This window comes from Aplidium turbinatum, chromosome 7 (genome assembly GCF_918807975.1).
Source record: "Aplidium turbinatum chromosome 7, kaAplTurb1.1, whole genome shotgun sequence".
Taxonomy (NCBI): domain Eukaryota; kingdom Metazoa; phylum Chordata; class Ascidiacea; order Aplousobranchia; family Polyclinidae; genus Aplidium; species Aplidium turbinatum.
The window spans coordinates 1,882,392-1,899,895 of NC_137478.1; the positions used below are offsets into that span (position 1 = coordinate 1,882,392).

General features: G+C 36.7%; 1 protein-coding gene across 1 annotated transcript; it reads right to left on the minus strand.

Moving 5' to 3' along the window:
* Window positions 1-415: 415 nt before the first annotated feature.
* On the minus strand, window positions 416-17,292 carry LOC145774488 (matrilin-3-like). The gene is made up of 9 exons (XM_082585746.1): window positions 17,249-17,292; window positions 8,355-8,428; window positions 7,603-7,748; window positions 6,749-6,866; window positions 6,058-6,232; window positions 5,125-5,197; window positions 2,320-2,456; window positions 1,001-1,106; window positions 416-439 (listed from the first exon to the last, which is right to left on the minus strand). Exons 1-9 carry the CDS (start codon window positions 17,290-17,292, stop codon window positions 416-418), a joined length of 897 nt encoding a protein of 298 aa, XP_082441872.1.
* Window positions 17,293-17,504: the final 212 nt, after the last annotated feature.

The following is a 17,504-nucleotide window of genomic DNA, read 5'->3' on the forward strand; positions in this document are numbered from 1 at the left end:
TTTTTTTAATATTCTTATGAGTTATGAAAAAAAAATTTTTGTTAAATTAAGGCCAAAGCATCAACCATTATGCTGCCACTTTCACTTTTATTGTAAACCAAGCGGTTTTCTTAGTAGAAGCGTTTAAGTAAAAAGTGGCTCAACTTACCTCATCCTCCCCTAGTCTTTTTAACTGATTCTTGATATTACATTGCCCACCGGTAGCGGTATATTACAACTTAAATTGATAAAGTTGAATTACTATAGAAACAATGCTACAGTATATGTATAGATAGAGTGTCCAAAAATTCGAAGGCTATTGTTTAAAAAGAATGAGATATTGTTGTACACGTAGAGTTAAGTTGCATCAATACTGAGCCAATAAAATGTCAATGGTTGACTTTCGATAAAAGAATTGACCCAATTTCGATTGATTTTATAACTCAAATGTTAGTCGTATCTAAAACAAGATGCATTGGGAAATACTGCTCATTGTATTTGACGGTAACCACAATTTAGAAATGTTTTAAACTTTGTAATAATGTTAAACTTCGCTATTGTACTTTACGTAATATTCTACCTACTTGACTTTTCTTTCGCTGATGTTAGGTGGTGTTATTTAGTTTCAAAACCATGGTTTGAAGTGTTGGTTTTTAAAAATTAAATTCCTGTTTATTGTAAATCTAGGTTTCCAGATGAAGGAGACGGAGCCGGAAACAGACGGAGCCGGAAACGTCAGACGGAGCCGGAAACGTCAGAGTAATTTTGTTTGTATAAAATTTCTATTACTTCCTGTAATCCTATTGGATTCTATTTGAATAAGGACCTTCTGATAATCTCCCTTTTTAGGGTGAAACAAGAGGTTTTAGAAAGTAATAAATATATTTGATGTAATTTGCTCTGCTTGGATTTGTTGCTTGGCATTGAGCACATTTTGTAATATTAACAGTATTTATTGTTTGTGTTACTTTCTGTGTTATTAGTGTTTTGTTGTAGATGTTAATAAGCAAAAAACACAAACCTTTAGCTCTTTTGCATCAGCGGCTCCGATGCCGACAGCGAGTGGAGTGATACCAAGAGATCTGGCGTAAGAAGCACTACTGTCAAGAAAAGCATGGTCGCTTGATCTGAGGAATAGAAATTACAAATAATAGGTGATCTTTTGTCAACAATTCATTGGTAAACAATCGCTTTAGTTTGGTTATTTCTGAAATTTTAAGAACATCTGGCAGTATTGCTACGATACTAATGTTGTACGAATTGTTAAACCGAAGGCTATATAGGCTACATATAAGCTCAGGGCCGTTGACATGATTTCTCGGGCCCGGTACCAATTTATTTTCGGGCCCCCTTTATCGACAATGTTATGAATATGAAGGTTATGTAGGTACTAACTGTGCTGTTAAAATGAGGATGACACACATGCCGTTCAAAGTAGAAAATTAAGAAGAATATCATTTATATATATAGGCTACCGGTATTATTATATTCTCAAAGATTTGTTGTATCCACGAACTTCCCCAACTGCGCAATTACGCATTAGGGATTTCTCCGTAAACCGCGAAATCCTTGCTCTCAATCACGATCTTATGATCCACGTCAGTATGTTTAAAGTTGTTAGAGTTTTCGGCGGAAATTAATTCTTTGTAAAGTAGACGTAAGTAGCTAGAAGTGATTACCACTAGAAAATATATATATTCAGTATTAAAGAGTGGGTGCAGAAAAAAATTTCATGTTTTTGAGAAAAAAATTTCGTGAAATTGTGGTTAGGGAAATCATTATATACCCGGAAGGGGGCCCGGTACTTTACCATTAGACGGCTGAAGTGGCTGTTTTAACCTCTGATGGCAATTCCTTTAGATCTGATTATATTAAGATATTGATAATATTTGAAGTCGCGGGGAATCTTTCAAATCCGGGCCCCCTAAATATTCTGGGCCCGGGTCCAAAAGTACCACCTAGACCCCCCTGTCAACGCCCCTGTATAAGCTGCTCATAAAGGGCGAAATGACAAATCCACAAAGTTGTAACCGACAAGGTATTTCAACCAACCCTGCAGCCATTAGTGATTAGAGTTAGACTATGCTTTTTTCAAGCGCCGTAAAGTTATAAATTCAGTGATGAATAATGTGTTATGTGCTCTTATCGTTCAACTTCATAGAAGTGGAGATTTATTGACTTTTTGAAATTTGACAGTTTTCTTTTATGTGATTTCATGTATTAAATCTAAACTGCTTGTTAAAAATGCACACAATTATTTACAAAACGCACAAAATACAAACCCAGACTGCAAAAAACGACTGAATTGCTATGTAACAAATTCTTTAAATTCAAACAAACCCTCCATCAGTAAGCAAAATCATTATTTTTGGGACTGTCTTGAACCGGTCGGAACGCATGAATTCCATCACTGTCACGTTTATGCCAAGCGCAGTATGTGTGTCATAACCAAATTTCTTGATCTTGTCTACAGCAGCCTAAAATGTTAGATACCATTATTGCAAGTAGGTATGCTTAAGCTATTCATAAATATTTACATATATTTGTAATTATTGATTAAAGAATTTTTTTGATTTTTTTTTTCTTTCATTAAATATTACTGAACATCAGCCTATCTTGTTTCAACGTAATTTGCCGATGCTTGACATTTGTCACATTAAGAACTGGGAAGCAGCTGACTCGATGACTGATATAGTCTTTCGCTGCTTCCTGTCTGTTGTGGTATTTAGATAGCTATGGTACTATTTTATTCGTATTGTTTATAATTGTACCGTACTATTGTCGCAACAGACGAAATAAAAGGTTTCTCTCTCTCTCTCTCTTATTGATTATAAATATTTAACTACATCTGAATAAAATACAATGGTTAATTAAACCTATAAACAGGAAGACAAAAACTGCACAGTACTTCTGACTAGCTCAAACAAGATGCATTGAGAAATACTGCTCATTGTATTTGACGGTAAACACAATTTAGAAATGTTTTAAACTTTCTAATAATGTTAAACTTGCTATTGTACCTATCGTTGAGTTTGAGCTAGCCAGAAGTACTGTGCAGTTTTTGACTTTTCTTGTGTATAGATTTAGTTAACCATTGTATTTTATTCAGATGTAGTTAAGTTGTTTGTATATTGATTGAATCTTTATCCTCGTACTGGGAAAGCTTCTTGCAGAGCTTAATCCTGGCAGTTTAGCATACTTGTAGAGGCTTTGAATCACTGACGCAGGCCGGTCGCGAAATTTTTTTCCCACGAGATTTCTGTCTCATTTACATATTTTGGTAAAAGTTTGTATTAAAACCGTGTGAATGCATCATTTTTCTCGTTGGCACGGTTGGTTCAGTGGTTTCATCCTCAGCCTAGTGTTCGTGAGAACGAGGGCTCGACGCCCGTCGAAGTTAAAATTTTTTTTTTCTTTAAATTAATTTTTGCGGTGCTCAAGAGCTTATCAAAAAAAGTAGGGTTAGGGTATAATTTATTATTTATTTTATATTTTATTATCATTGCAGAATTTCATTGGCAAATAGTTATTTCGCAATTTGAATCAACCAATCTCTCAAAACACTTTCGGAAAATTTTACTTTTAGAGTGACTAGAATCAATGAGACAGAAAAGCTCGTGGGAAAAAAAATTCGCGGCCCGGTCACCGAGATTGACAGAGTGAAGTTTCCGATTGTTGAAGTCTTGTTGCCGGGGAACTATTCCATTTTTTAGGTTCCGCTGAATGAAGAGCAGTCCTTAACGTGCGTTGCTCAAGCGCACACCCCGAGAGTCGAACCAGCGCCGTTTGATCTTGAAGCTTCTTCGTTCCAGAAGTGACGCGCTAACCAATTGAGCTATCGGGGCAGACTATATTCCTGAAGAGGACATCTTGTGATGTCGAAAACGTTCGATACTTAATTTGTTGCGTAGTTTTGTGTTTCTATATGTAATAAACTTGAAGATGTTAAACTTGATCACGTTACTCGACTTTGTATGCTTATGGTTCAACAAGACAAACTCTCTACCGAAGCTCTATAAATATTTAAGTAGTGCACCATACTGCAGTTTTGTTGTATTATACTATCATGTGCATCGCGGCAGATGAATATAGGCTTGCCTATAATTACTCACTGTAAGAACCACTGGTCTACGAGAACTGGATGACGAGTCAATTCAGTGGCTGCTCAACATCGGCCCGGACGCGAATTTGTTTCCCACAAACTTTTTGTCTCATTTGCATATTTCTGTAAGTGTAGCCATTACTGGTTACCGCGCGGCGTGCGTAACTGTTTTTACCAATTTTCGCCCTCACAGCTGCCGATTTTCGCCCTCCAGGTCCAAATCTAAACATTGAACTTGAAAAAAAAACGTAGCCTGGAAACATTCCTAGTCTAATCAAGTCTAAAAAAGTTGAAAAAATGAATTGATTCTTATCACTAGTCTAAAGGTAAGATTTTCCGAATTGATTAAGAATTAACCCTACAACCCTAAACTTATTTTTTTTTAAAAGCTATTGTGCGCCGCAAAAATTAATTTGAAGAAAAAAAATTTACTTCGAATAAATACAAACTCTCTGCGAAGTAACAAAAAGTTTGTGGGAAAAATAATTGCGGCCCGGACATCTAGTCCGAGTCGCCACCACTGCTAAAGGATGGTAAAATGCTAATCCCCTCTAACCCTTTGAGTAGCGAAGAAGAAAAGGTTCACATGAATAAGACGACGCTCTGACGCTCTGTAGTTGCTTCAAGACTTCTATCTACATCCAGGGTATGGACTCATATTTTCAATTGGATAATTAAAAGTACAGTCTTTCAGCTCAGTATCACTTTACGAGATAAGTCACTTACCGATGACTGAGTGATAATGTAATTTAAACTTTTTATATCTGGAAATGGACATGGTTTGTTTAACGTTTCGTAATCTGCTTTTCCACTAGTGGGTGATTGACCACACTGACTTCACCAGAGTCTCGATAGTCTACTGGAAACATATTTCAGCGTCTCCACGTCTGCACCCTGCTTTGCACCCAACTGATTTGAAATGAATTATTATTATTATTTCTTAAAAAATACAATTTGTCTTTTATCCAACTTGCTGAGATTTTTAACGATTCCGAGTTCGAGAAGCCTTCACAGTCATGCTATGTAAGACGATTATGACTCACATTAAAATCTACTTCGTTTGTGTGCTCTCCAAGTTTTATTTCTGTTTTCGTGTAAGTTTGATCCGCGACTGATCTGAAAATAGTCAAAAATAATGTGACGTCAGATAAGACGTCGAGCAATGTCTTTAAACTGTTTTTGCTTTGAAAGCCAGCAAGACATCTACTCCAGTACAATTGTTCAAAACAGGTTTTACCTAAAGACAATGGTTTTTAACTTTTTTGTTTGTGTACTAAAGCGAAAAAAGAGTTTGGTGATGGTCTTAGAGTAGTACGTTGTCATAATGATGCCTAACGGACTGTTTTAACAAGTTGTCAGTCTATTTTATGTTTATAACGTCACAAGACCAATCTCATCACAGTCCGCGTTTGAAGATAAGGGAGATCAAATGTGGCTGGTGGCATTGTTAGGTAACGAGTTCCGTCATAAACACCACATCGGTAAGGTAAGATTGTGCCTCTTATTCGATCACAATGACATTATTAAAATTTTAAGATTTTAATTGTGTGTAACGTTTTCTAATCATCATTCGCATTGCCTCCATTCTGTCAAGCTTTGTGGCCCACTGGAAATAGTGTCAATGCTCATCTATGGGCCGTGCCCGACCGGTTACGATCCACTGCCTTAAAATAATGTCTTCTCTGGTCAAGGTTATTGCGGTAGAAAATAATTTACTATTGTACAAGAATTTAGAGGAAAACATTGGGAACAAACGTTATTGTTATAAGTTTAAATGAGAACAAATATATTGACCAAATTTAAAACGTAGCAGTAGCCTACATGCTGGGTGTGAATTTGTAAGAAAACCAACAGACTGCTGCAGTTAAAGTTGCTAGCCCATAGTTTTTGTAAATGTTAAATGAATTTTAATTTACTCAAGATTAGAAAGTAATTAAATTAAAAATTGCAACAATTTAAAAAACATTTTAACATACTTTAATTTTTCGTAGCCCGAATATTGCACAACTCCAACCCTCAGACGTTTTCTTGAAAGATCAAACATTCTTGTGATATCCTTCACCCATTCTTTGACCTTGATAAAATCCTCTTTACTTATAGAGCCAGAAGCGTCCAATGTAAACATCAAATCCAGGGACACCACAGGACATGCTGGAATAACAAGTTTTGTGACTTATTATGAATTCTAAAGTAGCTTAAGAATCGAAACGGAATCGTATCAGCAGATAGGGAGCCTCTTACCGACTGCACCATTCTATCGCACTTAAAGGATCATCTTAAAATGCAAGTTTCGCGGTTCTGCTGTTTACGCCTTTAATTCAACTGATGAAAATTTATCTCGTCTTTGATATGAACACACGGGTATAAAGACAAACCATCGCATTCCAAGCATTCAATTCTGCTTCGATTCCCAGCTTAAGCATAGTTGAAAAAACACGAACTCTTCTACCAATATATAATAAAATAATTGGTAGGGCTAATTAAAGAAGGAAAGTTGGCGGGGAGAAAGGTAATAGTTACCCTACTCTTGCTAGTTTTTGAAGCGTCAGTATACGCCTACTCTAATGAAAACAGCATCTTCTCGTCTTTCAATGCTTGGAATCAAGTAGGCTATGGGGTCAACTTCTATCTTTATCTACAGACAAAAGTGTCTCTTCAAAATCTTACCCAATCTGTGTGTGTACGCTTGTAATCTCCAATTGCCTTTTAGTGACGGACGATAAAAACAGTATCCAGGTGTGTACTCAGCAAAGGGACACTCCTGTTTTCTAATAGGTGAACACGTCTGCATTTGTATAAAGATTTTCAACATTTTTTGGTAAACAAATATTTAAATGCAAAAGTAACGAGGTAGGCAATATAACGTAAAAGAACAGTTGCACTCCCAGCAAGCCGATGGTGCTAGAGAGGAACCCATGCAGTTGCAGATTCAAGGATACACTGCCTGGAAATTCTATATTCAATAAAAATGTACGAGTCCAAACTATATCAAGTTATGCAATAGATTGAATTCGTTTTCAGCAACATGATCGTTGCTTACTTCACAATGTAGATATTAACGACCTGTATATCTACACTGTGAAGTATACATCAAGCCATCTTGTTGCACAGCAACGATAACTTGATGAAATATGAACTCGTACATTTTTCATGAATAAAGTATTTAAAATGCTCAACAAAGTTCCTATCAGCATTCCGTCAATAGTTTGTATTGAGAAGTTAAACGAAACCACAGTGGTTGTGAGCAGTCATTTGAAATGAAGTAGTGGTAAGTCAATAGCTTAATGGTACAAGTTTGAGAAGTGAAAACAGAGAAAAAACTTGTAAGCGATGTTTGGAAATTATATCAGGTCTATCACTTTCTGCGATTTTTAGTAAAGTTAATAAAATTCACTGAGTGATAAAGTTTAATTTGAACAAAGATAAGCCCGTTTGTGTGGTAATCGTGTTTTATTGTAAAAAAAAAAACTATTTCGGTATTCATTGATCATTTGCCTTTTTATTATTATTTGCATACTCACAAGCATCACTCCATCAGGATATGAATCCAAAAGTAAACCAAATGAGGCTTTGTGCATTGGGTTTGAATAGAAAAATGGTTTGCAAGTAGCGGGAGATGTTGAAGTAAAAATATTGGAAATGTCGCACGAAACTATATTCCCTCCAGCTAAAAAACAAAGAAACATTCGTGAGCGTTCACATATGTATGTGGAATGATTTGCAAGAGTTATTCTTGTGGTTGTGATAACTTATGCGGCCCGAACCAAGCCTCGATGACGTCATAAATGTTTAAGATATATTTTGAGCAAGAAACTGACTGGTATAAGACATTGTCACATTTTTGATTCCATTCTTTTAATGCTGATGACAAAAACGAATGAGATGCAGTCCCATTTAAAATTTCTTTTATCAGACCGGACAAGGGGCCGAACTACCGTCAACTGCATTCATTAATGCTACTAGACGGTTGTGCTAGTATGCTACATTAAACCAAACTACTTCCTATGCAAACCTTGACGAAGTAGAGATCTTCTGTCTGAAATTGTTCACACACCACATTTCACCACTGCTTTCGAGGGAATCCATCAAAGACTGCCAGAAGGTCGTGTGCAGCGAGTAAAAACAGTTTTCTTGATTGTAACTGCTTCTGGTTTTCTCAATGTGGTGGAATGTAGCAGATGGCCGAAATTCTAGGCCTTACAGGTTAGGGAAATAACTGCACGTTAGCGCATTGTATACTTGTACGTTTCTCATTGTACTAAACGCCACTCACCTACGCTGACGCTTTCGTTCCCTTGTGCTGACAAATCAAGGGAATCCACACGCTTTGGAGCTCCAATTACAAGACTGAAAAAGTTTATAAATAATATAAAAAATATACGAAGCTTTCTGTGTACGTGGATTATTGTTAAACAATTGGGACAAGCATTTTTAAATGTAGTCAATGTTGGTAAGAACTAACACTTGTTTCAACCAAAGGTTGTAGCCTACTGTGTGTTTTCATAATTTGTAATTATTACAATGTAAAGGCTTATCTCATTGACTATACAGTAACTTAAAAATAATTCAAGTATGAGGTCTATGTAGTAAAAACTTGCAAGCAAATCAAGAGAAATACCGCTAGTCGATAAGCAAAACCAAATTGCTCGCTTGCTACGCTCGCCTGGTGTGCCATCACATTTTCAGAGGTCTGCAAGTGCGCCCTGAGTTAAAAAAGGTTAAAAAACACTGGTTTAACCTAATAAAAGAAACTCATTGCAGTGCAGCCACTCCATAGTTTAATAGTGCACCAACATTACAAACAAAAGATATAGGTTATAAATTACAAAAAAATTTCCTATTAATATTTTACTAAAATTTATGCTTCAAATATTCAAGCAGAGTTGCACAATCTTGATTGAGTAATTAAATGAGAAAACAAGAATGTTAGAAAATCTTACGAATAGCTTTGTCCAGAAAAAATGAATCGAACTTGATAGCCAAAGAAAGAAGAATATTGATGAGAGAAAACTGGACCTTTTGATGAGGTCTCGTCTTGTATAACAGCCGCTTCAGCTTCTTTTTGTTGTATACTAGACAGGACATATCTAGTCGATTGCAAATCAATGTTGAAAGATAAAACAGAACATCCAAAGATGATCGGCAGAAAGAAGACGTTCAATTTATGACGTTTAAAAATCATACTTTATCTTGTTTTCAAAAACAAAGTACAAACAAATTGATAACTGGTCTGAAATTGAAAGCAAAGCTGTTGTTGTGTGAGCGTTAACGCGTGATGTCCGGATGCTAGCTAAGTAGAATATGCCACTAAGTTCAGAGAGGGATAATAATAAATACAACGTTGTTTTTTTTTTTTGTTTTTTTTCAATTGTGACAACACAATCAGATACATCCGACACCACAAGCAGCACCGAAAAAGCATGTAGTCATCTAGTCAGCTGCTTCCAGTTGTTTTGGCATACTGTCTTACACCACAGTATGATTTTACCTTGTGGTGTCGAGCTGACCTTCTTTGAAGAGTCACACAGATGTTTTCACCACTTCCACTTGATTAAACTGGCTGCTTTGTTTTAATGTGGGAAGGCGCAACGGATAAGGCTCTCTCTTTCCAGTCATGCAATCCTGGTTCCATTCCCGACTTAAACTGGTTGCTCAAAAGCACCACTCACCTCTACCCAGGGTGTAATAAATTGGGTGGGCGCAATTATTTCTAGTGCTTCTGCAGCCTACCAACCAACAACTTCGTCTTTATTATTTATGGTCACAACGGTAAATCATAATCTCTTCGTGGGAAAATTGTAACATAAGATTCTCGGATCCGTTCGTCTGTATGCAATGACCGAAAGAAACACTCTTTTGAAAACGTCAATTCAAAAATTGTATTTCTGTAAAAATAGCCCAAGGCTGTCGAAATTGGGATGCAACGCGATACACCACTAAACTTGTCACTACAATGCAAATTACTTGGATAAAGACGGAAATTTCGTCCAGCTGGCAAGCACTAAGCAAAACAATTAAATATGCGACCAACTCTCAAGTAACAATTTTAAGAATGACGAGAATAGCTTGCAATATTTTAAACGCACGTAGGCAGCTACTGTGACGTAATAATGATAAGCAATGATAAGATATTCAAGCACCTGTTTAAGTTTGGCTTACACGTGTTCAAGTAATTAAAGATTTAACGATGATGTAAATGTTATGCTGCAGCTGCAATGTTTTACAGGTCTTGCAATCGATAGTGCAAATATTTTTTAGAAATATTCCATTACGTAATACGCTAAGATTCAGTAGACCTGAACAGTTTTTCATGACGTTTGATTTGGTGAACAATTGTCTGGAACAGTAATTTCTGAAGGAAAAGCAACCGAAGGAAGGAAACTTACCATCCTACTCTCGTTTGTGCTGAAACCTTGGTATAATGAGAACCTTATCTTCTCATCTCCAGACGGTTGGATTCAAGTATGAAACCACGTTTACCTTACTGTAAATATCTGCCCAACCTTTCTTGCTGTTGTTCAGCAAGCCTGGATGTTTGTCATGTAGCCTACCTACAAACAAACAAACAAACAAAAGTTTGCTTAGAGAAGCAATACAGTAATGTAATATGAGTTTATTTTTGCGTTCTTCCAGCGATTGCAGCATAAGCTGTTATCATCAGACTGCAATAAATTTCAAATTTAGATGTTTAAAGAACAGACTCAATCTACTGTATAGTTATTGAATTGTTAAAATGTGTAAAGGAACGCTGCAAACTTGTTGCCTATCGTTTGCCTTTGAATATACTGTAGTCCTAACCCAGGGATGTCAAACTCAAACACGCTGACGTGCCAATTTTATTTCATAACTTATTTCCGTGCCAACATTTCGCGAGTGAATGGAATAATTCTCTGGCAACAACACTTCAACAATCGGAAAACTTCACTCTGCCAATCTCGGTAACCGGCCCTGCGTCAAGACTCAAGAGCCTCGACATGTAGGCCTATGCGAAACTACCAGGAATAACCTATCAAGGCTTTGTCAGTTCGTGGATAAAGATTCAAAACCAACCAATTATACTTAACTATTTTTTTCTAATTTAAAAAAAATTGTTTTTTACAAAGAAATATAACATTTTTTTAAACCTGAAAACCAGTTATTTAATTATGCAAACCATTCATGATGACTAAAACTTATTTTTTGTAAAGGTTTGCTTTCAACTCAGCTTAAAATATCGGCCTTCAACGGAATATGAGGCTATGCGTATCACAGCTGTATCTGAGTGTCTGTTGGCAAGCTAGCAGCGCAATTTAGATTTATCAAGTTTCATGACTGAAAATCCTTATTCACAACGGTATGTGATTCCAAACTGAGTGATCCAGAAACGAGCATTCCCCACTAGAAGTAAACGGGTTTCTTCTCAAACAGAGAGTAAAAATAAACTATAGCTGTTCCTGATATAGCCTACCTTTTTCATAACTTGTTTTGGAGAGCTCAGATGCAGAGCTTGAGCCATGCATGGTCTTGAATAATACAATTGACTGTGCAACAAATCTTTCCCTTTGGCACAAGAATTTTTGCAAGAGCTCGAGTGCCATTTTCAAATACGCTACGTGCCACATTTAGCAGACGCGCCACGTAGGCCTATTGAACACCACTGCGGCTGCCCTAACCCAGACTTGGACAAGTAGATAATTCTAGTTATAATTCTTATTCTAATGCAGCTTGATAAAAACTTGTTTACTCTAATTCTAGTTCCAATATGATCTCCAATTTTGCTAAAATTGTAGTTTATTCAACATTGTTTTTGCAGCAAATAAAAGGAAACTGCGCTCTTATCAATCTCATTCAAGAAAAATGCAATAAAACAATTAAGATCAAAGTGTCATACTTTTCATTCTATCGCTAAAGCAGGGGTCATCAACCTTTTTTGCATGCGGGCCACTTTGGCACTAAGGAGAGCTGTGGCGGGCCGCACTAATAAAATTTTAGGTAGGTTGACTCTTATGCTAGAAATGAACGCATTTCGTACCCAGTATTCAGCGTTGCATGTTGTTAATATTTATCTTAGAATACCGCAGTAACAAAATTAGTCGAACAACGCTACTGCCAGATTAAGCTCCTTTAACAACTCTTTTGACTTCTTTAACAATGTCTAATAAACGAGGCCACTTGTTTTGCGCACTTGTAGCGAGGCGAACCGTTTGATTAGAATATTCATCGCCAAGCAAGAGTGATGTTGTCACTTCGCTTCACAAAAGATATCTTGCAATTAACAGTTTCAGTAACCAAAGAAATGTTTGACACATCGCAATACAGGCAACAACAGTGACCTGCAAACATATCAGCGAAAAATAGGCTCCAATAACAGGGAGAAAGAAACCAGGCACCATGAAACAAACTCTTGTAGAAATCACCAAAAAAACGTTTCTATCGTAACTCATGAACGGTGTTCCCTCTAAAAAAGCAATGAGTTGGTTTTTCATCTTTTTGTGAGAGTTTATAAAACCGTTTTTCTTGATTATTAGACAACTGTCACTGGCGGTGCTTATCAGCATGACAAGAATTGTTGATTAACAACATTTTGCAGTACCAAACTAAATATTTTCGTAATAGCCTACAACCAGAAGTTGTCTTATGAAAATACAACCAGAAGTAATAGGCTACAACCAACACCTGTCAGAAGATATTTCATTTTCTTGATACAACCAGAAAATGTCTTCAAATTTATATATAATATTTTGCTAATTGTTATAAATTTAGTTGGCACACCGGCCTATTTTGCTAACAAAAACTTGCTTAACGGGAACACTGCTCGTCAAACACAATGACGGTGAAACGTACACTAGTGTTTACATGACACTTACAACTTAAAATAAGCAACCCTATGCTCACAGACAATTTCGAAATTCGAAAACAGACGTTTTAATCAACCACTGGGACAGTGTGGCTGGACATCGCATTGGAATAACTTTAAGTGACCCCCACCTAGAACTACAATCTGAATGGTCTGTCGGTGGAATCGTATGCAAAGCGAAAATATGCTTCCCGGAAAGTATTTTTTACCTTCATGCTCATTGACTCCTCAAGAAAGGTATTTTGGGTTATACTTGTACGCTGATACCTTCCGCGGGCCGCAGCGATACAGCGTGGCGGGCCGCATGCGGCCCGCGGGCCGCCATTTGGTGACCCCTGCGCTAAAGCATCAAAGTCATTAAAAACCCGATTAATTCATCAATCCTCCTACATCACAGTCTATACTATGACGTAGGCCTATGTGGTTTTGGTGCTGTATAGGCCTAACATTGGAATGACACTGTGATCCAGCATTGCTATATTTGCGTTATTATCCATGAATAGAGAAAGATATGAGACAACTGCATCAAACTAATACTAATCTAGTTTAAATTCTACTCTAACTTGTGAAAACGTGGGTAGCTCTAATTCTAAATCTAGTCTAATTTGTAAAAACTTGAACAGCTCTAAATGCAATTTTAGTCTAATATCAAAAAGCTAGAAAATTTCTAGTTGTCCAAGTCTTTACTAACCTTAAATGATCCACGTTCTTAGTGGAAGCATGTGATGCCATATATCAACACGTGTCATGTAGACTAGTCCAGTCAATGGTTAGTTTTATATCAACTAAGCAGTTATTTTAAACCGTCGCTTTCCCAATTACTGACTCTGTTATTAAAACGCTCCTATATGTTGCGACAGACGGTGTACAAAGGTATGAGCATACGTCAACACAAACACTTTCCTGAATGCTTGATAGCCTAAAGTCTATTGAATTTTAAAACTCCCTATGAGTTGTCGTATTAGCCTACATTACAAGCCTGTTGTTGTTCATTACCACGCTTGAACAATGAAAAAATGTGCAGACTGAGCAATTTTTTACAGCTTTCTAGACCTCTGCTATATTTGGTACATAGCCTATTGTTTTTCGTTGTGATGGTTAGAAATAAAAACAAACTGAACTGAAACACATAAGGTAAAGCTATTATGAGACAGCTTTTTATAGAATGTGAGTTGTGACTTGATTGTTTACTTTGCGTTTCTATCTTGACTGCTATAAACATTTATAGCACTGAAGATGAAGACAGTATAGTTTTCGAAACATTTGCTGAACATGAGTTTAGTATCTACATTTTGGGTTCCTTATGTTTTGATGTAGTTTGTTTTCGTTCTAAACGAGATAAAACTTAAACATGTAAAAAATTAAGTAGCCTACTAGGTAGCCTGTCATATAATCTAAGAGTAAACATCAACGTTTAGAAATATAAATATCACTTACTTTGGCAAACTACTTTACATGTCATGGTGGAAATGAAAAAGATCCTCAAATATATGCTGAATAAGTTAGTAATTGTTTGTTATCTGAAGACTTTTTGTTGAACTGTTTTTATCAAAATATAAAGCGAGTGACTTAAGACATGTTTTTCAAAAGTTCTCTAACTCGGTCGTCTTCAATCACGCCAAACCGTTTAAATTACGTCTAAAAACTAATCCATTATGACTAAAGATAATTCGGATCTACGGTTTCTTACAATGAGAGGTAGCTATGCGGCTGAGCCAGGCTGCATTACCAACACTAAAAAAGTTTAAAATTAGAAAATGTGTCTCTTTTATGTTGAACCTTATCTCTTTCTACTGATGCACATGGCTGAATGAATGGGTTTTATATAGGAAAGTAGGTTGAGATATTTCCTGCGTTATCTCGTGATCTTCATTTAAAAACTCGTCTAGTGACATATAAAGTAGGCCTACCGCTAAAACAACATTAACAATTGCTTGATGCTTTGTTACGTCACATGCAGCTGAATCAGGTTCTTTCAAGTTTCATTGACAAAAGTAAAACTTAAGTTTTGAAATACAAAAAAATTCAGAATAGTTTACTTTATCAAAGTTTATTTCTAAAGCAACTATAGCTCTACTCAAATTCACGCCCGTCAAGAAACTTTCACTGAAAACTAGTAATAAAGTGCTTCAACCCATGATACAAAATTTCAAACGCACTTCTTAAAATCTTTTTCGTTTTGAAAAAGAAATGAAATAATGAAAAAGCTTAATTCTGTAACGTTTGTATCGTATAGTGTAAGTAGCCTAAGTAGGCTACAAGTACCAAGGTCTACTGCAAATCTGTTCAGCTTGCTACACAATCGACCTCTGTCAAAACCTTTGTGGATACAATGCCTAGTTTAAAGCATTCCCTAACTTTTGTGAGTTTTCTTACTTGTGCAAAGTGCATCGAATGTCGCACTGAAACTTTTTTCTGAAACTGCTTCATAAAACCGCAATCACTTTTTTTGACCTATAAGTCCACTTCCTTCATTTTTGACAAGAGCGCTATATCTATCGAGGAAATGCGTCTATAGTGAGAGACCGATACGAAATTTATTTAAGATCTGACGCTAGCCCAAGAAGTAAACGGAAGCAATAAAAAGTGTCGCAGGTTCACAAGCAAAATGAACTCTGTTGTTATCTTGCTTCGTAGCAGAGTAACATGAGAGCCCTGAAACAATGCTCAAACTAACGCAGGTTCGAATCCATTGAAGAACATGGGATGAAGTTTTTTTTTAGTAAGATACTCAATGACGTGCCCACATCAAATATAGTTATTGTTCTCTACACCTCTACAAGTCTACAGCCTGTTTCACCCTAAAAGGGGAATAATCATTTTAGGGTGATACAGGTTGTGGAGGTGTAAAGACTAATAACTGTATTTGATGTAGTTTGCTGTGTTTAGCTTTTTGCTTTGCATTGAGCACTTTTGTAGTATTAATAGTATTTATTGTTTACTGACATGCCTTAATGTGAAATTGGTTTCTATGTTGCTATGGTTAGCCCTTTCCCATGTAGATCTTCGAGCATCCATCTCTCAGCTAACAAAGTAACTTTTATATCAAATTCATGCTACATAAGCGTGACAATTGATAACTGTGTTGATTTAAATTTTGTTTTCACAAACTTGTTATTGTTTTGTGCTATTACTTTACATTTTATGCAGCGGTGTACCCACAAAACTACGCCAAGGACTGAAAAAGATAACGTTAGTTTACAGTTATGTGACGCGTTTGTGCAAGTGACAAAAAAATTACACATTCTCCCGATTCATTTGCACGTTGTAATTTCGTTTCTTTCCAATTAAGATTCAACGTCGTATTCCAGCGAAACTGCAACGAGTAAAATAATCTATTAGCCTAAGTACCATATTCTACAAAACTTCATACCACTGTCTTGGGTCACTGAAGTCGCAGTTGGTGATTGCCTAATGAAGACGATCACCAGACTCTCATTTAGCTTGGACTCGAACGCTCATTTCCTTTTCCGTTCATATTGCAATAGTACGTACGAGCAAACAGGCTGCAGTATTATTGTTAATGGATTGTCGGAATCTTTGTCCTTGGACTGAGAAAATTTTATGGAAGTTTAATTCTGGCAGTTTCGCATACGTGTAGAGCAGGGGTGTGCAACCTTTATTACAGGAGGGCCAGATATGAATAACTGGGTGAAACCGCGGGCCGCACGTTTATTTAACATATGATTTTTAGTAGTTGCAGACGCAAAAGAGTATTTTTTTTGTTATTCATATTATTCTTATATTAGGGGTTATCTCCTTCCAGAAATAATAAGTTAGGACGCATACATTTCTGAAGAAAACTGCTATTCAAATTTATTGTCACACCGTCTTTAAACGAGCTCAGTGAGAAGTTTGCAGCTGGCTTCTTTTCCCGACGGCTTTTTCCAAATTTACTTTAATGGATACTATACTTACTTTACTTTAATACTTTACTAAAATGGTTAACAGAAGGTGCGAAATCTGCAATAATCCACTCCACAATGAATTGTTCACACGTACCAGACTAACTAAATTATAAACACGTTTCGCGGGCCGCACACAATTCAAAATTGGCACATCTTCGCGGCCACATAATTTTTCTTCGCGGCCGCATTTGGCCCGCGGGCCGCACGTTGCACACCCCTGGTGTAGAGGCTTTGAACCTCTGACACAGGCCGGTTTCTAAAGTTGATAGAGTAAAGTTTACAGTTGTTGTTGAATTTTAGTTGCAAAAATACGTCGGCTGCATGGACGAGTGAAAGCCCTGGTTTGACCATCGAAAGGGCGCTGGTTCAACACCGCTCAAGAGCACGCCGCTGCATCTTTACCACAACACTTTGAAGGCTTACCTGAAAGTGGACATGACGGTTAGCTTCCTTGCTTTCCCGTCCATTTAATCTAAATCTTTAACCACAGGACGTAAACCTGGACACGAAATGTTGTTGAAGTGAAATTGTTTGTGAATCATCACACCCACAATGTGCTGTTATATAGAGACCTCTTCATGGAATGCGTTGGTCAAGAGATGAATACAGAGTTATCCTATGCTACACCTCTGACTCAGAAACTATCTATTAATTCTGTTGATAGTCCTAGAAGACAATG

Bases quoted from the DNA above. Each gene is read 5' to 3' on its own strand.
- LOC145774488 (XM_082585746.1), bottom strand. From the start codon at position 17,292: ATGGACGGGAAAGCAAGGAAGCTAACCGTCATGTCCACTTTCAG. The intron at 7,749-8,354 runs GTGAGTGGCGTT...TTTGTTTTTTAG, and splicing joins GAACGAAAGCGTCAGCGTAG to CTGGAGGGAATATAGTTTCG. The intron at 440-1,000 runs GTTTGTGTTTTT...ATCTTGTTTTAG, and splicing joins CTGATGCAAAAGAGCTAAAG to ATACGACTAACATTTGAGTT.